The 27729-nt window shown below is 48.1% G+C and overlaps 1 protein-coding gene across 4 annotated transcripts in view; it reads right to left on the bottom strand.

The window, feature by feature from the left end:
- RPTOR (regulatory associated protein of MTOR complex 1) overlaps positions 1 to 27729 on the bottom strand; it is a 333774-nt gene that overhangs the window by 174567 nt on the left and 131478 nt on the right. For all 4 annotated transcript variants that reach the window (XM_077854547.1, XM_077854548.1, XM_077854546.1 and 1 more), the window contains exons 4-5: positions 21984 to 22142; positions 10527 to 10673 (exon numbers count right to left, since the gene is read on the bottom strand). In XM_077854547.1, the coding sequence (XP_077710673.1) occupies positions 10527 to 10673; positions 21984 to 22142 (306 nt within the window). The remainder of the gene's footprint in view (positions 1 to 10526; positions 10674 to 21983; positions 22143 to 27729) is intronic.

Here is a 27729-nt window from a genome sequence, read left to right as displayed (position 1 = left end):
ATACAGCTGCTAGAAACTAAGTTCCCAACTCAAAATGGCATTGACAGAAACCCCGACTTCTTCACAAGCCCCTTGCAGCACATCATCATCGTATCAACGGGGACCAGGTGGTCTAGCTGCACATGAGCTGCAGTGACCTGGCATCACCTGTTCAGTAGGAAGCATTTGGTCAGGGGCCCTTCCTTCCCACCATACTGCCAGGCACACAGAAGGCAGGTGAAAACTCTGCTTTAGGGATAAGTAGGATGCTAACATTTACATTAAAAAATGGCATTCAAGGCCAAGGATTCCACCAACGAATCACTATTTTTCAGACGGGCTAACCTAGAAAGACAAATACCTATCTTAATGGATGAGGTATTTCCTACACATTATTTAATTGGTTTCGTACTGACCTTTTAATCGAACTCACTCTTTGGAAACAGCCTGCATGTATGGTAACTACCCGCAACTCAGGGAACTCTGAAAAGCCGCCCAGACACCCGCAAGAGCAGTGCCAGCATCACCCAACACGCACCTTCACCCAAGGGGGTTTCTTCTGGGGAATCTAGAGACTCAAACACATGAAACAATCTCAAGTTTCAAAGCTCACTAGAGCCTTCTGGAGGATTTGGGAAGGGTCCAGAAAACTCTGGAGATGTGATACACAGCAAGCAGATCCAACAGAGACATCTGCTCCATGTCCCACGCGTGTAGGTCATGCGGAGCTCGTGAGGGCCAGGAAACACTCATCTCAGAAAGCACTGCTGCAGGGGCCACCGGGGGCACGCCCGCGTCTCTCATTTTCTCCATGAAAACTGACATCACACTGCTTCTTTTTCCCAAGGCATACACATGCACAAGACACCTCTATAAAGAGATGAAAGTACTGGTAACTTCAGGGGCCTGTAAAAGATGAACTTGTGAGAATAACATTGACTTGGTAATTGGTTTTGGTTACAGCAACTTCTGTGCTCAACTCAAAGACGCCTGCTTACTATGGACACCTTGCAAAGTGCAGAGAGACTGAGGTCCGTCAAGGACTCCGTGTACTGCTGACCCAGCTCCTTTCAGAGCGATGCAGCCTCTATCATGTGACACTGTCCTAAAACCAGCAGGTAAAAGCAGCAGGAATTTCTCATCAGTAACGTACATAAGTTTGCATCTTATCAAATACTAAATAGCAATGTCACAGCCCCTGGTACCCACAGCTGGGGGCCACCAGCTGTCCAGGAGACCAGGAGTCAGTCTTGTTGGATGAAGGCCTCCCTGACGCCCCGGAGCCCTCGAGCTGCCTGTCAAAGGGCAGAAAAGAGCCTCTTTGTAGCACGTTTGTCACCATCACCCGGGGAGCTCCTCCGAATGGACCTTCCACTGTGCGAAGTCTTCTAGCTGTTAGCGACTGAACAGTCTTTAACATGCTCTAGAACCATTCTGTACCTCAGTGAGGATGCTTAGTTCGAATCTGCAACCAAATTCTACCCCCAGTGACTCCTACACGGTCAGCAGCCAAAGGAAAGGGGGTGCCGAGGAATCCTGCAGCCTTCTACTTCAAGAAGAGAATTTCCATTTGGCTTTGCGAATAGTGCTGCTATGAACACGTGTGTGCACGTGTCTGTGTGAACATATGTTTTCAACTCTCTTGGGTACAAGCCGGGAGTCGAATCACTGGGTTGCACCGCAGCTCCCAGTGTAACAGGTGAGGAGCCAGCAGGCTCTGTTCCAAGCGGCCGCCACACCTTGCGCTCCCGCCAGCACGTGAGGGCTCCTGAGTCCCCCATGTCCTTGCCAGCTCTGAGAATCACCCTTCTTTTCTATTCTAGATGTCCTGGTGAGTGTGAAGCGTGCCTCACTGTGGTTTTGCTCTCATCTCCCTGGAAGGGATGATCTCCTCCTACCGTCTGCTGCTGGCCAGGCCTGCCAACATCACATGCAGTAAGAATGCTGGGAGCAGACAGTCCTGCCTCGTTGCTGATCTTGGGGGGAAACAGTCTCTTACCATGAGTACGAGGACAGAGAGGCTCTCCGTCCAGCTGAAGACATTCTCCGCTTTCCCTAGTTTGCTAAGAGGTTTTTTCCCCCCTCAAAGATATTTATTTATTTATTTATTTATTTATTTATTTATTTATTTATTTACGAGAGACGCAGAGACACAGGCAGAGGGAGAAGTAGGCTCCTCACAGGGAACCCAATGTGGGACTCGATCCCAGAACCCCGGGATCACACCCTGAGCCAAAGGCAGACACTCAACTGCTGAGCCATCCAGGCATCCCTAAGAGGTATTATGTTTTTAACATGGAAACATGCTGGATTTTGTCAAATTTTTTTTTTTTTTTTTTTTGCATCAACTGATCACATGGTCTTTCTTCTCTAGTCTATTGGGGTGGTGAGTCCCATTCATTGTTGTTTCTTTTTTAAATTAAGCCAGACTTGCATGTCAGGAATAATCCCACTCAGTCATCGAGTATAATTACTTTCAGAGATTACTAGAACCAATCTATTATTTGCTTGAGGATTTCTACATCTAAGTGTGTGAGAGTGGTTTGCGGTGTTTTGTTTTTCCCTTTTGTCCTGTGGGTCCCCTTCCACAGCAGGGTAACAAAATTCCCTCCTTTTTCCACCTTCTGGGCAAGCTTTGTGCACCCCCCTGGTATGAATGCTTCTTCAGAAGTTTGGTGCAATTCTCCAGTGAAACCACCTGGGCCTGGAGACTTCCTTTTCAGGAACTGTTAAATTACAAATTCAGTTTCTTTAGTGGTTATTAGACTGTTCACATGATGTATCGCATCTTGGGCCGGGCTTCTGTTTGTGGTTCTGCAGGAACTGGTCCATATTTGGAAGCTGTCGAATTCCTGAGTGCGAAGTTATCCACAGTATTCCTGTACTGTTCTTTTAATGGCTGCAGGATCCGGATTCTTCCCTCCTCCCCTGTGTGTTGGTCTTGCTAGAGATTTATCTGTGCTATTGATGATTCCTGAGAAGCAGCTTTCTGCTTCCTGGGTTTTCTCTTTCTCTGTTTTCAATGCCAGTGATCTCTGCTCTTACAGCCACTCTGGTCTTTCTTGTGGCTGCTCCGGGTTCATGTGGTTCTCCTCCCGTAGCTTCCTGAGGTAGCGCTGTGGCTGTGGTTCTGGGAGGTGGGGCCCTCGAGTGAAGGCCTCAGGAGTGGGGCCAGTGCCTGGTCAGAGAAGCCCCTTCCATCGAGCAAGAACACAGGGAGAAGGCCCCCACCAGCCCACGCTGGCGCCTTCACCTAGGACTCCAGCCTCCGGAATTGTGAGATGTGCATTTCTGTCCATCACAAGCCCCCGGCCTATGCTGTTCCGTTACAGTAGCCCAAACGGACTCAGGCAAGTAGGAACCTCTGACCCATCATTTATGTGTTGTTAATTTTACTCCAACGTTTTTCTGCTATCTTCCTATCACTGACTTCTAGGTGATTCTACTTGGGTTGAAGAACATACTCTGCAACTTCAATTATTTCATATTTGTTGAGGCCTGTGTTATGACCCAGGACATGCTCTATTTTGAGGAATGTCCCACGACCCTTGACAAGGATGTATATTTGCTGCTGGTGGTCCAGTGTTCAGTAATTGTCAATTAGATCCTTAGGATTGACATTTCAACACAGATGACTGTCTTGTCTCCAAAACAACACAGTTTCGTTCCCTCTGCTGCATCCGCATGCCTTCCTCCCTGAGCCATACTGCATGGACTGTTACGGCACACAGCTGGGGAGCAGGGGGGTGAGCACGTCTCCTGGCCTCTGAGCTGTGTGTGCAGACACCACCTGTGTGGGGGGTCCCGTCCTCCATGTGGGTGGCAGCCTCCCACCCACCCTGCTCCCCCTGCGTGGCTCTGTGTTTACCTGGTTAATACAGACAGAGAAACGCTGCCACAGAGGCTCTGCTGCCCTATGCCGCCAGGATCTTTGCAAGAGAGCGTATCTGGCCATTACCTTAGTGTCCTCTGGCTCTGGGCCGGGCTGGTGGTGGGGAGATGCCCCATGAGAGCGGACGGGCCATGCAGACCGGCCTGCACCACAACCCAGAGCACCAGCCAGGATCTGGGCTCTAGAATACTGAGCACATCCTGGTGTATTTTAAAACAGATGAAGTTAGATAAAATGATTAAGCTCTAGATTTATCTTTGGAGACACTCTCAGTTTCATGATGGCTGCAATTTGTACTTTATATTCATGAATCTGGATTAATCACTTTTTCTTTGTTTCTTTTTAAATTTGATGGAAGTTAATCAAAATCCAAACACATTCAATGAATCATGAACATATCAAAAGAAGACAATTAAAGGTAGTTTATTCAGATGTGAATGCACTTATGTGACCACAATTGTAAATATTTCCCGAATGTCTACCTCAATTGAGGCGCCCTTGACAGGTTTACATAACATATCTAAATTACAGCCGAGGACACCAGTAGAACAGATACTGCAAGACAACATACACCTTGCTGTCCGATTACCCTGTAACACTCGGCTGCGTGTGGTCAGCTGAGGACGCCGCGGGCCCCAGGAAGTGTTTGCAAGGAAGCAGAGGGGCAGTTATGCCCTGAAAGGTGATGAACTGCAACACACGCTACTAGCCCACGGGTCCACCCTGTACCATCAGCCATGAGAGCTCCAAAACGTTTCATGCAGAAAAATCACTTCTCTTCCTCCCTGAGCAGTCAGATTACAGGCAGGGAACTATAACAGCAGCTGACGGAAGAGATCTCAGGGTTCCCTATGAGCCAGTCCAGCAGAGTCTGGGGGCTGATCGAGTTCTTTCTGTTGCACAGGCGGACAATGGGATGAATTGTAAAATGCTCTGCAACAGAACATGTGGCACAAATAAAAGGGAGCTGTGCCCACCTAAGATGAGCCAGCAGCAGTGGCCCTGGCATGGGGAGCCCAGCCCTGCTCTGCACCTCCCCTGAGGCCACCTTCCCACCTACCATGGACCTTCGCTGCCCGGTGCCCACTCCCACTCGCAGTGACAGTCCTGGTGCTCTAGAGGCTGCTTTCTTACCACGGCTTTTCCACGAGCTGTTATGTTTTCTGGTCAGCATAGCAGCCCCCTAAAGCCCACTAGGGGCCAGCTGTCCCTCTGGGTCTTTTATTTCCATAAAGGATGGCTTTCTTCTCCCCAGCCAGTTGGATCCCAATTAAAGGGGCTTCTGCTGTATTTGTTTTTAGATTAAACCCACATTCTCTCTTCTATAAACAGTCGAAATGGTAATATTTCTTCTTAAATTACAAATGAAACCCTATTCTGTTTTGTGTGTGTGTGCAAGAATATCAAGTACATTATACATTTCTTATCACTATTAGTTTTGAAAACCTTTCCTATTGTGAATTCTTACTGCTTATTATACAGAAAGTATAAGGTATCGATGAGTGAACTTGACCAGTCTTTACTAAAAAGAGGGAACGAAACTGTCTAGAATGTGTGCAGAGAAGCAAGAGGCGAAGGGCGATCACCGGGCACAGCCTGGAGTGTGTGTGTGGACTGGAAGACCAGTGTCACCTGAAGATGGGTCATCGGACAGCCACTGCTCACCCATGTGCCTGGAGCCAGGTGCCCTGCTATGAGCCTCACCACTCCTCCCCAGAAAGCACTCAGGTTTTCTTTGCTAAAAAGAGTTACTGATGCACCTGGGGCAAAGCAGGGCAGCTAGTGAGGCAGCTGACATCCCAGGAAATGGGATGGCCCCTGCATGGTAACTACACCTGCAGCCAGACCCCTGAGCCCCCGGCCACTTCCCCAGCTGAGAATTCCCGCCTGCAAATGCATGGGAGCTTCATTCTTCAACATGGGAGACAGCTCAGTGTCATCACCCACCTCCAGCATAGAAAAGAACAATCTACATAAACCTAACAGAAGATTTAGCACATGGGGCGATGGACGTAATGCAGAGAAGAGGGGGGATGCTATTTGCAAGCCCACAGAGTAGCATCATTTAAAACCTAAAGGAGAACATGAACACAGCTACAGTGTAACTGACTTCTCATTTCTCTGCTACCTACAGGTGACAGCTCTGCAGCTGGAATGAAGCAGCTGCACCAGAACGATGAAGCCGGATGCGCCTCAAGCCGCTGCCAGCAGCAGTACCCCATGTCCCCATGCCAAGTGCTCAGAGAACATCACACATCCACACACGCAGACTCCTCGCAGTCAACAGTAGTCAGGACCCGCGCCTCTCTGCAGGCACGCTGGGAACTAGCCTGCAGTGTTAGGCATCACCCACGGGCACCGCAACACAAGCAGGACCCTGGCACAGACTGCAGACTGGGCTGTGAAGGCCATGGGCATCCACCTGATGTGCTGTCAGGACCGTGAGACCTCAGAACCGTTACCTACAGTTCTATAAAATGCACATTTAACAAGTTCCGAAGAGACATGAAGAGTCTGCGGTTAGTCCTTTCTTGTCAGAAGTTCTTAGTTTAACTGTGACGTAAAATGTAGTTGCTAAGATGCACGCGTGACAATGCTGCATCACGTTCAGTTCATACACAGGATCACCAACAGGAAACAGGGTGGTTCCATCACTGTGGATTCAGCAGTGCTAAAGGAGCGAGTCTGTCACTGTGGAAACGAGGGTCCACACAACAGGTCTCTGCAAGCCGGGGTGCCAGGCAGGCCAGCAGCCATGGGCTGGACAATAGTGAGCAGAGGACGGAGGGCAGATGAGGGACCGGCTTGGAGGCATCACAAGAAGAGTGTCGCAGAGCACCAGCAGGCAGGAAGAGGAGAGGAGGCCGCAGAGAGGTGGATGGAGCGGTACAGGACAGTCCTGGTATGGAGAAGACATGCTCCCCGCTGGCCACCTAGGAACAGCCGTGCACCAGTCACAGTCCCTGAAGACCGTGTTCAGGACGCAGGCTTTGTGTCTCTGGGGAACGAGGGGCGTTACTGTGCCCACCACCACACCCACTGCCATGCCCAGGTGCCTTGTAGGCCTTGCACACACACACCACACGGCTACATTCACACCCAGGTCGTCCAGTACTCGCACCCCAAGTCACCCAGGGCCAGCCACAGATAAAAAGGGAAGGCCACTTGGCAGATGTGCTGGCCCTGCCTCACCGACGGGTGTCCTGTAGCCGGCAGGAGAGAACACCAGCAGCTGCGGGTGCCAGAGCAGAGAGTAAGAGTGGCCAGGGCACTGACAGCACCATGAACAAGGCGTGGAGCGCCCCACAGACCTTCCTGACAAGCTGCTGCGGGTTTAGAAACTGGCAGAGAGCTGTCCCATCCCTTCCCGCTAGAAGCATCCAGATGTAGATACTCAGTGAAGGGCTGAGAAAGGTTACCCCACCCATCCTTCCTCAGCTTTGGCCTGGAGGGTGTGCCCTGGCAGAACCAGGAGGAAAACCAAGAAAGAGGCCGAGGTGGGGCCTGGGAAATGGCGGCTGCACCCAGCAGGCAGTGAAGGGAGACCCCAGGATGGCAGCTCCTGGAGGCGCCTTCAGGACAGCCACGCCAACAAGGAGCAGCTGGGGGGATGCCACGCAATCCCTGCAACTCTGGGAACCCAGGAAATGTGAAAGATCGAAGACAAGAAGAAATGAGAAAGTCTCCAGGAAAATCAAAGAAACAAACAAAAACTATTATAAAATGGGAACCACAGCACCCAATTCAGCCGCTCAGTGAATTGTAATCAAGTCCTCGAGTTTTTGACATTTGCCATGTTTTAGAATCAAGAAGCACCAGTGCAAGCACATTGTCTCCACCTGCAGATACTCACTAGAGGAACAAAAGAGGTTCCCTTCAGGAGCAGAGCCCTGGCGGGGTACGTGCGGCAGGGACGGCTCCACCATCGCTGGCCCATAACACCTTTTATTTTTATTTATTTTTTTTAAGATTTTATTTATTTATTCAGAGAGGAGAGAGAGAGAGAGAGAGAGAGGCAGAGACACAGGCAGAGGGAGAAGCAGGCTCCATGCAGGGAGCCCGATGTGGGACTTGATCCTGGGACCCTGGGGATCACACCCTGGGTTGAAGGTGGCGCTAAACCACTGAGCCACCAGGGCTGCCCCATAGCACATTTTAAATGTTGGCACTAACCGTATGCTAATTTGGTAATAATAAAAATGCTTATATTAGAAAGAACATTGAAAGCAGAGACTCTCTCTCACGTTCAAATTACAAAGCAACATGAAAAATGTACAGAAGATGACTGAGTGATAGACAATGTGTTTTCCTGGCCACCATGCGGTTCTAGTCGTGACCAGTAATTTTTGCTGTGCTTTCCGGGGGGCGCCTCCTGCTGTACCAACAGTGCTCCTCGGGGGAATCTCCTGGTCCTGCCATGAGGCAAGGCCACAGAGAATGTGAAAGACGACGGCCACCCCTCCAAACATACTCCTGTCACACCTGTGCTAACATTAGCACCTTGGAGGTTCTCCGGTCCGAGTAACAATTGTCATGTGTTCTGTGCGATCACTTTCACCCTCTACCTTTTAAATGTTGGCACAACGGGCAGCCCAGGTGGCTCAGGGGTTTAGCGCCGCCTTCAACCCAGGGCGTGATCCTGGAGACCCGGGATCGAATCCCATATCAGGCTCCATGCATGGAGCTATCCTTCTAAAAAAAATGTTGGCACAACCATTTCACCTGCCAACTTCTTTCAACTCACACGTCATCATCTACCCAAAAAAGCCATTACGACGTATTGTAAGTTGACAAAGAATGTGACCAACTGCAGAGTGCGTAAGAATTATGTAAAAGAACCAAGCTAAGAGGCTATATAGGATTTCTGTTTGTGCAGCACATCATAATATGACTAAAACAAACATTAAGATATTAGCTGGAAGCCAATTTTATCATTTTAATTTCCGCTGTTTATGCAAGAGACCAACTGAACAATAGCCAATCATAGTAAGTGTGATGGCAAAACACAAGACTTATCTACACTGTAATTAAAAAAAAAAGAAGGAAGATAAAAGTCAGAACTAATTATAAAACATATGGTATGACTTTGCACTGCCATCTATTTGCCACTTCAGATAACGTATTTCTCTTTTGCTCTCCCCCATGAAGAATTAGTCAATTAAACATTTTTCCCCCAAAAAAAGATGCATGGAAATCTTTTCTGTTGCGCTCACCAAAATGAACAGTTTTCTGAGGCTGAGTAAGGCTTGGCGACATGCAGAGACCACAAGGTAGTGATGGAGCAAACCTGCATGTGCAGGGCAGTTGGCGCTCAGGCCCACACCCAGGAAGCGCCCGCCTTCGGTGGGGTGCAAGGTGGGGTGCTGTGATCTGCGGAGGCGGATGTACGGTCTCTTTCACTACCCTGAAGCTCATGAATTGGGATGAAAATCAGGCAGCATTCTTTGCCATCTTCATTTACATAACATATTTTATATATAAAAAAAATCTTTTTTGCAATATTTATTAGTTGATGTGAGGAAAAGCAAATCACCTCTAGGTGCTCTGAGTCTTTAGTGCTCATTAGATAACCTGTCCCTTGGGTTAACGTGCATGAAATGCCTAAAAGCAAGGTAATAATCGAATGGTACAAGACACAGACTTCCCCTCCTATTACAGAGTACAAAAATCATGCCTTGTGGAGCGGGGTTCCATTTCCAAGGATAGAGGGCACTGTATTTCTCAGTCACTCTTATGCAATGTTCTGCATTAGGGATTTAATTTATAAATATAAAATATTAAACTGCATGACATGTTAATTTCAAGTTCTACCAAATAGAATTTCTAATTTTATTGCTGATTATTTCAGGCACATCCTCTGATGAAACATGAAAAGCACAACAATACATTAAAATTGAATAGACCCAAAAAGGCTTGAGGAACCATGTGCTTGGGACCATTTCTGTTCCGGAACTGAGAACTTCCCGCACTAGCACCAATCGGGATTCATGACCCCCTCGAGGCTACAGAATATTTTATTCCCACACTCTCGTGCAGACCACAGGATGGAGGTCTCTTAACTGAAAATGCCTCTACGATTTCTCTTCAGAATTCACCGTTTGGTTCAAACATCAAATATTAACTAAAACAACCAAGTGAAATGCCTCATCATGAGCCGAGCGCGGCACAGGCTCTCCAGCTCCTAAAACAGAAGTGACCGACGGCAAACATTTGCGTTCGTTTTCTGTATCTAGCTTAGCAGGGTGTTTCTCATTCTCTCTCTCTCTCTCTCTCTCTCGTTCTCTCTCTCTCTCTCTCTCTCTCTCTCACACACACACACACACAACAACTAAGATGTACAACTGAATGGCTCTGCCCAGATACGGGTCCATTTCTCCTACAATGTGTCTGCTTTATTAACACTTATCATGGGCAGAAACCACTGGAGCACAAGTCAACTCTGTTAATGTCATCACTTAATTTCTATTCAGATCAAATGACATGAAGTAAAATGAGACGTAAAGATATGCCCCGAAGCTCGAGCCAAATACCTCCCAAGCTGTGGCACCAAATGTTCCATGGTGCTCTGAGTGCTCTGAGAATGAAGGGGGTCGCCCCCCAACCCCAGCCTGGAGGAAACCAGTGGAAGCTCAGGGTGGGGACGCGAGTGCCTCACCTCAAGCTCCTGCTCCCTCTGCAGGGCGAACTGTTTGAAGGACTTGACGATCAAGCCGGCATTGGAGCAGTCGTAGACGAAGATTGATGGGCTGCCCATCCACGTCTGCAGGTCATATATAGACAGAGGGATGTACTGAGTGTAGTTCTGGAAAACAAAATACAGTGCACGTGTGAGCTATGCCTCCTGGACAGGATGGCCGACCAGCAGCTGCACAACAAGGAAGGTGTGACACCCAGGGCCTGGCGGCTTGGAGGGCTGACTCACTGCCTGTACCCCTGGTACGTCATAGAGGGCAGACTAAGCCCTCCATCGTGTGCCCGCCCTGTACCCAGACGTCTGAGTGCTGCATGGCAGCCACAGTCCGACACCCAGCCCCGGAGCCCCTCAGCAGCTGCTGCCGGGTCCAGCAGCTGGAGGTGTCCAGGGAATACGGGCCCCTTCCTACAGTGAGGTTTCCTTCTGTGTGTCCTCCCACCAGGGCTTCATCATTTACCTTACTCCTTCCTCCACCCCGGGAACCACAGCCTCCTCTTACACACTTAAAGGACGTGCATGCACACCACTTCCCTGCTCATCATCTTCCTCAGTGACTTCTGCATGCTTCAAGAACATGCCATGCACCTTGCTAGCCAGGGAGATGCCCTGAGGAGCTGCCAAGGCCCCTAGATTTGCATATTTTCCCTGCTGTGTCTTCTACTCCAGAGATATCCATAAGCACTTAATCCTCCAGATGACTTAAAAATCACACTTAAGCGATACAAGTGGATTTGGCAATCTGATTTTTTCAAACCACAGAACAGAAACTTATTAATGTGAATCCATTAAGTGAAATATTTTTCTGGACACACTGTACTGTTCAGTCCTCAAAAACTCTCTTGAGTGATGACTGGTGAACATAGAGTAGGATATTCCTCACCTCACTAAAGAAATGATGGCAATCCTCACTCAGAGGCGACGGTCTGAAGCAACCCTTCTGCACAGAACACCACCCCCATTTACCCTTCCTTGCACTGCCGGTGTGCCTGGGAGGCTGGCGGGAATCAACTCTGTATGCTTGCAGTGAAGGTGACTGTGTTTCTCACGGCTGAGCCACAAACACTGCCTCTGGTGTTGCCACAAGGACTGTGTGAACGCGGCAGGAAAACAGGGCAGAGAACAAGGGAAGGCTGTGACTGATGGGGTGGCCGGCAGAGGCTTTCTGGAAACGCACAGCAAAGCGCCTGATCTAAGTCAACCTAGACAGGATGAGGCAACGTCCGGACACACAGGTATGTGCACATCAGGGAGCAGACACCTGTACCCCAAGAGGGACCCCACTCTGCTGACACTGTGCTGCTTCGCCTGGCTGACCTGCCTCCTCCTGTGCCTGGCTGGTCATCGCCGCACTACGGAAGAGAACACTTGGAAATGCTGTCCGTGAGCACTCTCACCGAAGGATTCTCCAGATGTCAATGCTCCCCTACGGAGTTTATGAAGTCAACACACGCCCGAAGTACCAGCAAGAGTTTTCTTTAATGCAATTTGACAAGCTGATTCTAAAGTTAGTGCAGAAGAGAAATGCACGAGGACTGCGCAAAAAAAAAATAACCCCTCCAAAACCACATGTCCATTTTTAAATAAAGAATAATGAGTAGGGACCCACACTACCGGATATTAAGTATACTATAAATCCACAGTAATTACAGGATGGTATTAGGGAGGGCGAGACAAAAAAACCAAAACAGAAGAGAACATCCAGAAATAGACCTACATATATAATTATAATGAAGGTGGCATTTTAACTCAGTGAAGAAAGAACAACAATTCAGTACATGACACTGTAAAATCTAGTCATTCAATCCTGCTATCTGGGATTCTACATATAAAAAAAAAAAATCAAATCAGGATAGATTTTAAAACTAAATATAAAACAGAATAAAAGATCTTTATTTTGGTACAAGAAAGTCCTCTTAATTCACAAAACTTAAAAGACCTAAAGAGAAATATAATAACACAAAAATTATGTAATTCTGACAAAACACACACCGATGATAAGCAATTCAGGAACAAAGTGGGTATAACACACGTGATATAGTTTTAGAGTGTATGTGTGCTCAGACCAACAATACGAAACACACAAACTGGCAGGAAATACAAACATGCAACTCTCAGAGCAGCAGGAATGATGAAGGATTATGAAGAATTTCAGGCTATCGATGAATCAATGAGAATCATCTATCCAGAACGGTGTAAAGAAATACAGAGGATGGATGGACCAGGATGTGTTCAACAAAGCACCAGTTGGTAGGTGTGTAATAAGGAAGCTTTTTAATTTTTATTATTTTTTTTTGGGGGGGGACAGAAGGAGAGAGAATCTCAAGGAGACTCCCCGGCATGGAGCCCAACATGGGGCTTGATCTCATGACCCTGATATCATGACCTGAGCTGAAATCAAGAGTCAGATGCTCAACCAGCTGAGGCACCCAACCCAGGTGTCCCAAGAAGCTCTTCTAGAAGGCAATTTGGTAGCATGGACACATTTTAAAATGTACATCCCGGGATCCCTGGGTTGCGCAGCGGTTTGGCGCCTGCCTTTGGCCCAGGGTGTGATCCTGGAGACCCGGGATCGAATCCCACGTCGGGCTCCCGGTGCATGGAGCCTGCTTCTCCCTCTGCCTGTGTCTCTGCCTCTCTCTCTCTCTCTCTCTCTCTCTCTCTCTCTCTCTCTCTGTGTGTGTGTGTGACTATCATAAATAAAATAAAATAAAATAAAATAAAATAAAATAAAATAAAATAAAATAAAATAAAAAATAAAAAAATTAAATGTACATCCCTTTGACTTCTAGATGTCCATCCTACAGAAATACTTGCATGTACACACGGAAATGTATGTATGAGGATGTACGATACTCCTGCTGATAAAAACCTGTCAGCTATCTAGATGCCACCGTGGAAGAGACGGCTGGCCTCTCTTTTCTCCCTCTTCTTCACCAATGCAAGTTCTCACTAAGCACATTTCCCAGCTTCCTCTGTACCTCAATCTGATCTCACAGCCAAACTCTGGCCAACGGGACCTGATCAGAAGCGATGTGTCCAAACTATCAGTGCCACCCTCCTGCTCAGCTCTTCCTTCTTCTTTCCCCTGTGGGATGTGGACATGGTGAGACATCTCCAATCAAGCAGAGGACAAGAGCAGAGGGATATAAGGGGAGTGTTGGACGGAAGGGGTCTGGGGCCCACATCCCGATGTGGCCACAGCAAGGCCCCAACGGCCTTCATGGACCATCACAGCCTATCCTGGATCCTTGCACTGCCCACATGAAGGACCATTAAGGAAAGGAGTGTCCATACAGCCACATCATGGAACACCACGCAGCCCTAAAAAAACTGGGCTTGTTACATGTAGACATGGAAAGACATCCAAGGCTTATTATGATTTAAAAAGTGCACATCTGAGAACACTGCACAGACAATGACATCATTTTAGGGAAGAAAAGGAGAAGGCTGTGTGTGTGAAGCACATGAGCCTGGCACCTGGGCTCTGCTCGTCCGCACGTAATGAGAAGCGTCTGTCCAACAAACAAGTCACATAAATGGTACCAAAGGGATAAGCATCGAACTAGCAATGGCTGGGCAGGTAAAGGTGTGTGTTTCGGGGTAGAGTTGTGTTACCTTTATACTTCTGCTCTCTTGGAATCTTTTACAACAAAAATTACTTGTACTTTCTAAAAAGACAAAATGTACCAAACTACTTAAAGGAAGGAGGGAAAGGATGGCCTCCAGGGTTTACTGTATATACTTCTACGTTCATCTACTATTTTAGAACAAGCAGGCACTATTACTCGCACAAGCCTGAAGCCTTCGGCAAGCACTCCACCAGGCAGAGCCGGAAGTGGACGGGGCCTCTTGGGCATGGTGGGGAAGAGAGCCCCTCTCTGTATCCACTCCCCAGCACCCTCCCTGCACCCTCTCAGCCTGGCACTAGGGGCATCTGGGCCAATCACTGGGTGTGGGGGTGGATCCAGGCACCGTGTGATGTTTGGCAGCATCCCCACCCGGCTGCAGATCAAGAAGGTTTCTGGACATCACCAATGCGCCCCAAGGGAGACTCTGCCCTGGTGAGAACCTTGCCTCTTACAAGAGGCGATCTCATCTACAACTGCAGCTGCGTGCTCAGGTTAGTGAGGTCGCAGAAGTGTGGAAATCTGTGCCTGCTGGGAAATACAAAATCAGCTCTATTATACCATGGAGGAAAATGAGCTTTGAGAACTAATTCTTACTAGAACAGTGCAGGTAGATCTCATTTCCCATCTCAGAAAGACCCTGGGCATTTGTCAGGCTTCAGGCCAGAATCACAGCCTGCGAACGGGCCTGCGGAGCCAGGAGCAGAGAACAGAACCAACGTCCAGTGCACAGCTGTTGCTCTGTCCCACATCATCATGGTGGAACCACCTGTGCAGGCTGGACGAGTGCGAGGCCCCTCTGTGCGCAGGAGGCCACCCGGATACCCAGGGCCCTTCATGTAGAGGTTTGGTTTCTCCTGGCAAAGCTACAAGTTCAGGGAATTCCTCAACCCAAGCATTTCTCCTTTCTCTTAAAAAAAAAAAAAAAAAAAAAAAAAATACTCAAGGCCATGGTTTCATTTCAAACAAAAAAAAAAAACTGAAATAGGTTTTAGAGAATTTATTCATTACAACCCACTTCATATGTTATATTAAAGATCAAGAAAAAAAAGGGTCCCCTTGCTTCATGAGCCCATCTTTCAGGACTGGGTCAAGTTCAGGGGCGGTGGCACAAGGACGAGGGGGGCTCACGGCACTTGGTTGCTGGGGAAAGTGGCGCACCTCTGAAGAAGTACCTCCCCATTTCTGAGAAGACTCGAGTACAACTTCTGCCAGAAACCTTCAAGTGTGAGTCAGACGTTGCAGCTGCGCTCACAGCCTCCTCCCAAGGGCCTCCTGGACAGCGACCCGAGGCAGCTGCTTCCCTCTGACCTCACACATCACCCTGTGTGCCCAGCACCGCAGAGCTGTTTAAGTGCGGCCATTGGCCAAGGAGGGGGCATAGCAGATTCATCTTCTTTCCAAAGGGTGTTCTCTGAACACATCACCCAGTAGGCAGCAGCTGAAGGCCCAGAAATGTCAGGCGTAAAGAGCAGGCCTGGTGGCCTACATGTGGCTGTCAACAACTCCGGAGTGTGAGCCACAGGCAAACCCTCAGCCCCTCAAAACCCTGAAGGCTGAAGGCTCACAGCTTTGTTGACTCCTGCTCTGCCTTTATTACAGTTAAAGAACTAGTTAATCCATGAACAATTCTAAATAAATATCACTTAAATAATAGAATTTATTGGTTTTGAAAACCAATTCTCTAACACATAGTGACATTCTTGTTCTCATTCTGCTTTATATACAGTTCATTATTGATCCTGTTGAAAGATGGATCATAGAGGTTTTTAAATGCACAATTATCAAAAACATATACTTGCAATTTTAAAGAGCAACATTTGTGCCAGATCCTATTAATCATTTGTTATAATTGCTACTTTATCCATATTGAGAGTGCAGAAGAGTCAAAAAAAAAAAAAAGCTGCTAATTTTGTTGTAAACTTGACTTTTCTGAAGATTTCTAGGACTTGGTGTTTCTCTGCAAGAGCTGAAGGAAGACCATCAGTAAAGAATCTATTTCTTCAGAAGTACTGGAAACCTTGGGCCTATTTCTTTAGAAAAGCTTGAAAGTTTCTTAAAAAAATATGATTCCCTTGATGCTAAGATATAAAACCTTAACCAAGTCTCAGATGTCTTATCCTATTTGAGAAGCAGATTTATAGAGGAGTAGTTCTCAAACCACCATGCATAAGGGATACTCACTCTTCAGTTCTGGCACCACCTGTGCCCCTCATGCTCTGTGAAGAACACTTCCCAAATGCCCTTTTTGCCATATATGCTTTAACAGTTTATATACACTGGTCAGAAAACAGTTTGCTGGTAAGATGATATTTAAAGAAAAATATCCACTCATCTAGGAGTCAACCTGTAAGACTTTTTTTTTTTTTTTTTAATGATAGTCATACAGAGAGAGAGAGAGAGAGAGAGAGAGAGAGGCAGAGACATAGGCAGAGGGAGAAGCAGGCTCCATGCACCGGGAGCCTGACGTGGAATTCGATCCCGGGTCTCCAGGATCACGCCCTGGGCCAAAGGCAGGTGCCAAACCGCTGCGCCACCCAGAGATCCCCTGTAAAACTTTTAACTACGAATTTAATGTCTCTGATTGATACAGGGCTACTCAGGTTTTCTATTTCACTGTGGGTCACTTTGGGTAAGTTGTATGTTTTAAAGGCATTTCCCATCTAAGTTGTTAAATCTATTGGAATAAAATACGAATCTGTCCTCATCTTCTCTATGTCTACAGGATGTGTGGTGATGTCCGCCCTTTCATTTCCAAATGTGGATCGTGTCTTCTCTATTCCTCTTGATCTGTCTACCTAGAGACGCATCAGCTAGAAAAAAAATGTTAGTGCCAGCTCTCTCCACTGCCTGTCCTCAGTTTTACTGATTTGTGCTGTTACTTCATTCTTTCAATTTACTTTAAGTTTAGTGGGCCCATCATTTTCTAGCTTAAGGTAGAAATTGAGATTTTAATTTCAAACCTTTCTGCCTTTTTGTATAAAGATTTAAGGGTATACATCACCAAGCAAGCATGGCGGTAACTGTGTCCAGCAAATCTTGGCAAGTCTTATTCTCATTGTTTAGTTCAAATTATCTTTACTTTCCTTTGTGATATCTTTTTTGACACGTCATTCAACTTCCAAATATCTGAAGATTTTCCAGATATTCTACAATTCCAGATTCTGTGATCAGAGAATCTACTCTGATGATATCCATCCTCTAGACCTTTAAGGAGATGTGTGTGCCGTGGCCCATGGCCCTTCTCCTGGATGGCACCTGTACCGGAGAACGTGCATATTTTCCAGTGCTTGGACAGAGGTCTGTGGTGCCAATCTTTTATATTAGTAACTGAATTTTTTTTAACTAGAAATAACATACTATGTCTGCAGTTTTCTTTGTGGGTTTTTAATTATCAATCTTACCTGTAATTTTAATGTCAGTTATAACTTATTGATTACTGATCAATGGTTATTCAAAGCTCCAACTAGAATCGTGGATTTGCTGCTTTCCTGCTTTGGTTCTAGCAATTGTTCTCTGTGTACTCTGAACTCTATCAGGCACATATACATTCAGGATGGTTTATGTCCTTCTGGTGACCTGACCACTCATCATTCTGAAATGTCTCTCTTGGGCAGCCTGGGTGGCTCAGCGGTTTAGCACCACCCTTGGCGCAGGGTGGGATCCTGGGGTCCCGGGATCGAGGCCCACACATCGGGCTCTCTGCATGGAGCCTGCTTCTTCCTCTGCCCGTGTCTCTGCCTCTCTGTCTCTGTGTCTCTCATGAATAAATAAATAAATAAAATCTTTTTAAAAAATGAAATGTCCTTCTTTCACCTCTGGCAACACTCATGTCTCAAAGTCCATTTTCTGATTAGGACCAGGGCCACCCTAGCTCTCTTACAACTAGTAGTTGCATGAACCCTCTCTTGGATCCAACCTTTATCTTTGTATTTATAGTGCATCCCTGTGGATGGCATGGCGTTTGGTCTTGCCTTTAATCCAGCCAGATATAATCTTATAAAAAAATAAATTAACTTAGAATGTGGGGCATTCTAGAGAATAACTGGTCTGGACTCATCAAAGAGTCAGTGCACACTACTGAATGAATGAAAACTCAAGTCCTACACTGCGAGGAAGTATTTACAGGATACACACTGATAAAGGCCATTCATCTAAAATATAAAAAGAATTCCTTCTAAAAAGTATGAAAACAACCATATGTAGAAGTGGACAAAAGAGGGGCACCTGGGTGGCTCAGTTGGCTGAGTATCTGACTTTTGATCTCACCTCAGGCCTTGATCTTCAGGTCGTGAATTTAGGTCCCACATTGGGCTCCATGCTGAGTGTGGAGCCTACTTAAAAAAAAAAAAAAGGGAGGCAAAGATATGGACGTGGACACCCTAACCAAAGACGGTACACAGATGGCCAATAAGTAGATGAAAAGATACTCCACATCATATGTCATTAAGGAATTGCAAATTAAAACAACAATGAGACACCACTGCGCACCTAATTAGAAGGGCTAAGATCCAAACCCTAGCAACAACAAATGCTTAGCAGGATGAAGAGCACTGGGAACTCACATTCATTGCTGCTGGGAAGGCAAACTGACATGGCCCTTTTGGAGGACAGTTTGGCAGTTGCTTTTAGAAAGCTACACATATCATCTGATCTAGCAATGCACTCCTAGTAGTTACCCAAATTAGATAAACCTTATGTCTATCCAAAAACCTAAACACAAAACGTTATAACAGCATTATTCACAATAGCCAAAAACCCAGAAGCAACCAAGATGTCCCCCAATAGGGGTCCATCCAGACAATGAAGTGTTACTCAGTGGCAAAGAAGTAAGTCATCAAGACACAAAAACACAGGAGGGAACCTTAAATGTGTACCCCTGGCTGAAAAAAAGACAATGTGAGAAGGGCCACAGACTGTAGGATCCCAGCCAACTTTGTGGCACTCTGGGAAAGCCACAACTGCAGAGACTGTGAGTGTCCCTGGCTGCTGGGGGGGCAGGGGAGGGAGGTCTAGAGCGATAAAGGGGAGAGCACAGGATCTCAGGGCAGTCAAAGTGCCCCATATGACACCGTGATGGTGTCATATGCATCTGGCATCTGACAAAACCCACAGAGTGTGCAGCGCAAGAGCAGGTCCACACGGAACAGTACTGATCAGGAAGTATGGCAAGCGCCTGTGCCGATGCCAGTGAGGGTGGGGGAGGGACAGAGTGCATGGGACACTCAGTACCTCCCAATGTTTCTATAACTAAAACTGCTCCAAAAACTAAAGTCTATTGATAATGATAATTTTTTTTAAAGACCCATGAATAGGGATGCCTGGGGGGCTCAGTGGGGTTAAGTGTTTGACTTGGATTCTGCTCAGGTTGTGATCTCAGGGTCATGGGATCAAGCCCTGTGTCGGCTCTGTGCTCAGCACTGAGTCTGCTTGGGATTCTCCTTCTCCTTCTTTCCCCCACTCCCCACCCCCATCCATTCTAAAATAAATAAATAAAATATTTAAATAAAAACTAAAAAAATAAGGGAGGGACTGGGTGGCACAATCAGTTAAAGCATCTGGCTCTTGCTTTGGGCTCAGGTCATGATCTCATGGTTTGTGTGATCAAGCCCCACATTGGGCTCCGTGCTTTTAAAATTCTGAAATACTATTGACAGATATTTAAAAAGAGCATAGTTTTGTAGACTGAACGTTATAAAGATGCTGAATCTTCCCCACCATTAATTAACTGGTTTACAAGTTGATTCACTAATTATTTTTTTTTTAAGATTTTACTTATTTATTTGACGCGGGGGCGAGAGAGAGAGAGAGCAAGCGAGCACAAACATGAGCAGGGGCAGAGAGAGAAGCATCCACTGAGCAGGGAGCCCGATGCAGGACTCTATATCCCAGGACCCTTAAGATCATGACCTGAGCCAAGGGCAGATGCTTCACCGACTGAGACACCAGGTGCCCCTGAGTTACTACTTTACTGGAAGATCCAAGAACAGCCAAGAAGAACTGAAGAACAAAAAAGAGGAACTTAAAAAAAAAAAAAAAAAAAAGAGGAACTTGCTTTCCTGAATACGAAGACTCACTGGAAACCAATACTCGTTAACACAGGTTCCTGGCACACAGAGGCAGAGCCACGGAACAGAACACAGTGCTCAGAAACAGGCCCACGCACTGTAGAAATCGGATTTTGTTCAGAGTTGGCATTAGACGGGAACAGAACAGGTAGGTGTCCATTACATGAGGGATAAAAAACACAGTATGAACCCTACCTAACAGTATGTTCAAAATCCATTTCAGGTAGGTTAAAGACCTAAATGTAATAGACAAAAATACAATCCTTTTGGAAGAACAAAGTGGAATACCTTTCTCCAAGATGGCACAAGGGAAATCTTCTTAAAGAGGATACAAAATGTCCACCCCACAAAGGAAGACTGACCGGGATGACCACGTGAAAATGAAGAACTCCGGTCCGCTAGGGGCGCCATTAAGAGAATAGAAACAAACCAAGAAACCAAGCCATAAATTAAAAGCAGACACTTGTAACTCATAAAAATGATAAAGTGTTGCTGTCCAGAATACAAAGAATTCTCTGAAATCCATAAGAAGATGACACACCAACCCAAGTGAAAAATGGAGAGTGTGACTTCAAGATGAGGAAGCCTAGACAGCCAACAACAGATCAGAAGGTGCTCAATGTCACGGCCACTGGGGAGACCTGTGTTACCCCCCACAGTGGGCAGAAAAAGCAAGTCCTGACCACAGGGCTGGGGACAAAAACGGCAGTTTAGGACAGAACAACGGGAACCACCTGGACATGCGCCTGCACAGGAGGCACCAAGCAGCTCCTCAGACGTCCCCACACCCGGCAGTGAGGCTGAGGGGAGGCAGAGGCACCAAAGTCGCAGGGACGGGTCTTCAGTGCAGAATAGGGAGCGGGTGCAGCAGGCACAGAAGGATCCCAACCCCATCAACAGAAAGCACCTGACCCCCAACACGTCTGGACAGCCACACGAAAGTGGAGATGCCATAAAGGAAGGAAAGTAACGCTATACTGGAATCTGCTGTGCTGGTGACCCTGGCAGGGAAGAGGGAGACTGTTCTGTGGGCCCAGGGGCTCCCAAGGTGCATCTTCTCACCCGGCTGGCGGTTACGTGGCACCAAATGCTGCACGCCTCCAGGCACCGCCTTGCACACCGGGTACGAGAGGGACTTACCACGCACGGCCCAGAAGACGGCGGGAGGGGGTGGCCGACCCCTGGCGTCCACCCACCATCTTGGGTAAAGGAGCTGCGGGCGGCCGGCAGCGTGGCCATGGTGGGGGCAGAGCCCAGGCTGCGTCTGCAGGCGGCCTGTGCCAGCTCGCTGGAATCTGCACCATTTTCTTCTCTCGGGAAATCGCTGATTCTCAAAGAAAGACTAACTGAACTGAGAAACCTGATCACTGGGCGACACACACAGCAGAAGCGTGAGCAAGTCCTGCCTCCGGCAGGAAAAACACACCACCAGCACCACACAGCGGCCTCCAGGCAGTCGTTCCCCGGCCATGTTGGTGCCAGAAACAGCCCGCCTGCCTGTTCCCAGCCCCCATCGCTGAGTGGGCGGTGATCCCATGACTCCCTGCCTCACTGCTGGCCCATTGCACCTATCCAGCCTCACTGCACTGGGGTCTGCAGAAGCGGAGTGCACAGCAACGCAGCCATGGGCAAACGGGGCCTGCGGTCAACCACCAACACTGACACATCTTTAGGCAGCAAGAGAAGTGGGTTGGGTTCACACGAACGTTTGATGGTGCACCTACCTTGTTGAAGACCCAGATCTCCCCGTTCACGGTTGGCCTGGGCACCCCGTGGCCGTTGTAGTGGAAGAGAACCCGCTCCTCCTTGGCATTTCGGCGTAAGGATGTACAAAGCTTCTTCACTTCGTCCACAGTGGGGTCAAGGCTCTGCTTGTACCGGGCCTGTTGCGGGAGAAGAAATTAAGAAACTCACCGTGGATTCATGGGACTACCTGGAATATGTACCCCATTCCTCACTCTGAGTTTGCGTTGAACAGCTGTGTGACCCTGGACAAGTGACCCCGAATTTCTCCATCTCTAAACCTGGGATAATGACTCCTTCAGAGGTGGCTGTGGAAATTCATCCATCCAACAAATATTCCTAGAGAAGATCACATGAGATGAATGAGTGAAGCCTGCCACACGGCCACACTGAGCAAGAGGTACCACCACTGTGATAACAAAAGTTTTTCTCAGAAACACTGAATCCTCTGGAAGAAACCCTCTGGAGTGTGGAAAAGATAATTTGTTTAAATGTGGGGAGCGCAGTCCCATGCCAGCCAGAGGAAGGAAGCCACCAGCCCCCTCTGCGTCACCACGCTGGCCTGGCTCTGCCCCACCAGCTCCTGCCTGGACTCCTGCCGACAGATGGAAGGATTCACTGAAGAAGCAGGACCCAGAACTACCTTAGAAATATCAACAGTCTGTATGCACACGGACAGTAAGTGGTTAGAGGATGTAAACAGAAGAATACCCATTCCTTAAGCAACAGAGAAGATTAAGGACACAGGAGTGAATGTAACACAGAGGATAAAACATCCAGACATGGAAAAGTTTAAAAAAATCTCCCAGAAAATGCAAAGGAGACTTCAAAATGGAAAGATGTTCCCATCCAGGTATGTACATCAACATTCTTTCCTTAAGTAAGCTCTACACCCAACGTGGCACCTGAACTCATGGCCCCAAGACCAAGGGTTGCACAAACCAGTGAGCCAGCTGGGTGCCCTCGCACCAACATTCTTAAGAGGTCTGTTCTCCCTGAGTTAACTGACAAATCCAGTGTGTTGCTCATAAATGTAACTACATGCTTTCTGATGCACCAGAGCACCTGCTACAGAAGTTCACGTGGAGACACAGCCATGCAAGAAGGGACACAGTAAACAAGGAAGGCCATGAGGGCTCAGCCTTCCTCCACCCCCACACCTCCTCTAGGACCTGTCTCATTGAAATGGGGAGGTCCAGGGACGTGGCCACCCCACAAGGTCCACAGACCCAAACACATGTTTCCTGGCTTCCTGATTTTATTTCATCAAAACCTGTTCTGGCTTCCAGCTGACCTGAGCACGGAGGGCAGCCGTGCACGGAGGCCAGGCTGCCAGGTGAGGGGCACGTGGGGCTCATCAGAGGAATCTATATTTGCTTCAGAGGTAGGTTCCCAGTAAAAATAACCAGAAAAGTAAATCTATAATCATCATGGATGATGCAGTGGAAGTGACACGTATAGAAGTACTGAAGCCACACCAGGAAATCAATAAAAATGCCCCAAATTGATAAATCAAAAAGTGACATAAACATATTCTGTTAAAATAGAACCACATCTACTAGAGAAACACAGCTAAAAGGGTTTGTCTTTAGGTGCGGATTATGTTCTAATTTTTTTTAAATAATGTACATGTTTATTACCTGGATGAACTTTTAAAACTTTCTTTAAAAAGCTAGATAAAAGCTGCACCTGGGTAGCTCAGTGGTTGAACATCTGCCTTTGGCTCAGGGTGTAATCCCGGGGTCCTGGGATCGAGTCCTGTATCGACCCCCTCAGGGAGCCTGCTTCTCCCTCTGCCTCTCTGTGTCTCTCATGAATAAGTAAATAAAATCTTTTAAAAAATAATAAAAGGCTAGATAAAAAATAAACACAGTATAATCATGATGTCACTTGAAGAAAGCAGTGGCAAGAGCGAGGAGCATGCACAATGGCCGAGCTGTGCCGGGGCCATCAGTGCCCACAAGGGGCTTGGTGCTGGTGCTGCCTGCTGAGCAGTGGCTGGCCTGGTGGGTGACAAGCAGAGACAGTGAACAGTCAGAAGGCCCAAAGGCCACCCATGCTTCCGAGGACAAAGGATATCCTGGCCTTTCAAAAGAAAATGCAGAGTGGGACATGAAGAACCAGCAGGGAAACGGGGCCCACCGCACACAGGAGCATCTGCTATCAGCGACCGCACACTGTTGGTGACAGGTTGCATCTTGCCATCCGAGCATTATCAGTGGACGTACCAAATGGAAGCTTTACGATGGTGAAATTCAAAACTAAGTTTTTCCAGATTCCCTACCCACATTTTCTGCAAACTAACTGAAGGGGAGCACCCGGTCCTTCCATAGGACAGTTCTAGAAGCCTGTGCCGAGGCGGCAGGTCAGGGTCTAGTGACGTGGCCTTGCCTCCCCGTGTCTCCTACAAACGGGCCAGAGCCCTACCCGTAATATAAGGGTGCCACAGAGGAGGCTGGAGAGAACACTCACATGTGTGTGAGCTGTCCCAAGCTCCTTGTCACTGGCAAGGCAGCGTGCATTACTGTGACTCTGATGGAGGTTCTGGGCCCCATGGGGCTCTGAAGGGCTGGTCTGCCGGGAGATGGCTGGGGTGAAGCCGGGGCTCGGCACAGAGGAGAGCGGCATCTAAACCCTGTGCTGTGGAAGCCCTGGCTCTGGTGCACAGCTCTTTCTGGACCCTCGGGCAGGACACACCGTCTTTCCTCTCTCTGGCTGACATGTGGTGTTCGTTATGTCTCGCGTGTGTTCAAGAAAGACGGACCCGGTTAACTGTTTGGGTGTCCCACTCAGCTAGCTCTATCTTTACATTCTTCCCACAGCTTCACAATGCGCTCGGTTGCTAGCAACAGGTGCTGAGCGATGATCAGATCTGGTGGTGATGACAACACTCAGTAATGAGATGAGGGAAATGATGAATCCTACCTGATGCTAAAGTGACATGAGTGAGTCTCAGCACAGTTATCATGAAGTGTGTCTGTAGACACCGCTGGGTCTAGGTGGGGCACTTACCTGTTCATAGTGGCTCTTTCCACTCTGCCATCTGGAATTCTGCATATTAAACAGTGGGGGGGGGGACCACATAGGACAGCATTCCTGATTAGAGGAGTGGTCACTGGTAACAGTGACGAGTCAGTGGCTGATAAATGAAAATCCAGTTCTAGGTAGAGATGAAGATGACTTGGACACACATCCTCCAAAACCACCCTGCACAAGCATGCCGTGAAATCAGAAAGTGACTTAGAAGAGAAGGCCCCAAACCAAACCCAGATTATCAGGGAGCCTCCTAATTTCATGAATCCTCCTACAGTGGCTTTCTTGCTCCTCAGGTACAGAAACCCCAACATACAGAGCTGCTCACAGACAAGGCACCCCGAAAAGGGAATGGGCCACACCAGCTCCCAGCGACAGCAGGCTGTCCCCTCCGTGAGGCCCGCACTCACTTCACAGTCCCAGGCTACTAGGCGCCTTTCTCACATGACAAGTGCCTCCCGCTGCCGCCCACGCCTCTCTCCCTTCCGCTGCTCCCTCACTGCTGGCCTCAGTTTGCCCTCCTCCATGTGGCAAATAAACTGGGGTTTGCAAAGCCCCAGCTCCAGAGGAGGACCATCTACTACCTCCAGAGATTAGTCCGAAAGGGGAGTGCTGTTCTCCCAAATCACACACAAGGCCATGGAGGGGACATTCCTCAGAGACATCCATACAATCAGGGATTCATTATTGCTGACCTTGGCTCCACCAAGGTCTTCTCCTGTGGGGTTGCAAAAAAAATGATTTAGCTTCACTCTCCCTCCTACTGCACAGAGGACCATTATGGACTAGCATGAAAGGCACTACAGATGTGAATAATATGCCTCCTGGGATCTTATGGGAATTAATTAATATTTTTAAGGGCTTTGAAATGAGAAGCACTAAATTAAATGTCACCACGCCATGTTTGGTTTGGTTTTCAAACTCCAGTGCCAGATCCAGCTCCACAGTCAGAGGGCTGCGAGCGGCAGAGGAAGCAGCGAGCCCCTTGGGAGACCTCTGACTGTTTAGCGGCCATAAGACACGGCACAACAGTCTCGAAAACATGGCCTATGGTTCCCAGCATTCTGGCTCTAAGCCCAAACTTCAAGACGTGGTCAGGCACATGCGTGGAACGTGTGCAGGACGCAGCAGCAGGAGACCAGGGCTGCCCCTTGGCTGTATGAAGGAAGCCTGGCCTCAGTAATGACTGCTGGCCCTGCAACGAGACTGACAAACTTCTGCGCTAAGGAGGCCAGAGCGGTGCTGCTGCAGCCAGCTTCTGCGTTCCCCGGGCAGCCATACTTCTCGGGGCCCTCCTCATGCAAGGACGGATTTCAGGGGCTGGACACACAGAGGCCCTTCCTGGTCACGTGAGGCCACCAGTGCGCCCAAAACATGGAGAGTTGGGATGTGCTCCAGGGTCTTCTCTCCTGGCAGACCCGACAGCGAGGAGGTGTGGGCAGCAGGTGTGGGCACCTGCTTCCTGGGGGTGGTGTCGAGTGAAGACCACCACCGCCTCACCCAGCTGGCATGAGAGTACCAATGATCTTATTTCCACCCTTCCATCCTTCCTCAGCAATGGATGATATCTCCAGCTCAGATTCAAGAAAGGAAATGTCTCAGAGATTTTCTCAGGACTGTCCAGGAGGAACAAACCTAACATTAGAATTCAGGCCAGTTTTGCCTCTTGAAAATATTCCACCATCTGCCTCTTCCCAAGTAGGAAGCAAGTACTTCCAGGGAAATGCTGGGTAGAGAGGAAGGTCAGGTCTGTTCCACAGACACCTGTCCTAGGTGGTAGCCCCGTATGGAAAGCTCCAGGTGCTGGCAGTTCAGGGACTTTATGCTTCCACCCCTCAAAAAGCACTGACTTTTGCTACAGCCCTTTGCATCCCCATTCACACCACCGACGCCAAACCAAGGCAGATACCACCACCACCATGACCACCACCACCGTCCTCACCATCATCCTCACCGTGACCACCACCACCACCCTTACCACCGATATCATCATCATCATCCCCATGAGCACTACCAATACCACCACCACCACCACCACCACCGCCGCCGCCGCCACCACCATGTATTTCTTAGATTACCACAACTTCCCAAGTAATCTGCGTCTTACTCTACTCTATCCAAATCTATTCCTCAATACTCAGTCTGTCTCACTTGCTGAAAACCCTTTGATGGCTTCCCACTGACCCTGCAAGCTCTGTAGAATGGCCCATGAATCCTTGCAAAACCTTGTCTCTACAACCTCAGAGAGTCTATGCTCCAACCGCAGGCAAGTATCTTTCAGGTCTATGCTCTTACCTACCTTCTAGCCCCTCGGCCAGACCCTCTTCCTACTTGTCCTCTATCCTCAATTCCAAGTCTTGCCTGGACATTTCCTCTTCCTTCTTCAAGTATCAGGTTGACTGTCATTTCTCCAGAACTTACTCTCTGGTAGCCCCAGAAACTGAATTAGGTACCCAAGACCAAACGCTCCCCTAGAACGTCGAGCTCCCCTACTAAGGCATTTACGAACCTGGATGGAACAAAACTCGTTACCCATCTGTCGGCCCTCCCTCCCCTTTCTCCTGCCCTGACTGAAGTCCCGTGAAGGCAGGGATCACAATTTCCCTGGTCATTATGGCCACACTGGGTAAGTGCAATGCCTGGCAGATAGGTGGCACTCGATAAATACCTGTGTAGGAACAAATGATGAATCAA

Source organism: Canis aureus, chromosome 16 (genome assembly GCF_053574225.1).
Source record: "Canis aureus isolate CA01 chromosome 16, VMU_Caureus_v.1.0, whole genome shotgun sequence".
Taxonomy (NCBI): domain Eukaryota; kingdom Metazoa; phylum Chordata; class Mammalia; order Carnivora; family Canidae; genus Canis; species Canis aureus.
This window is presented reverse-complemented; position numbering and strand designations above follow the sequence as displayed.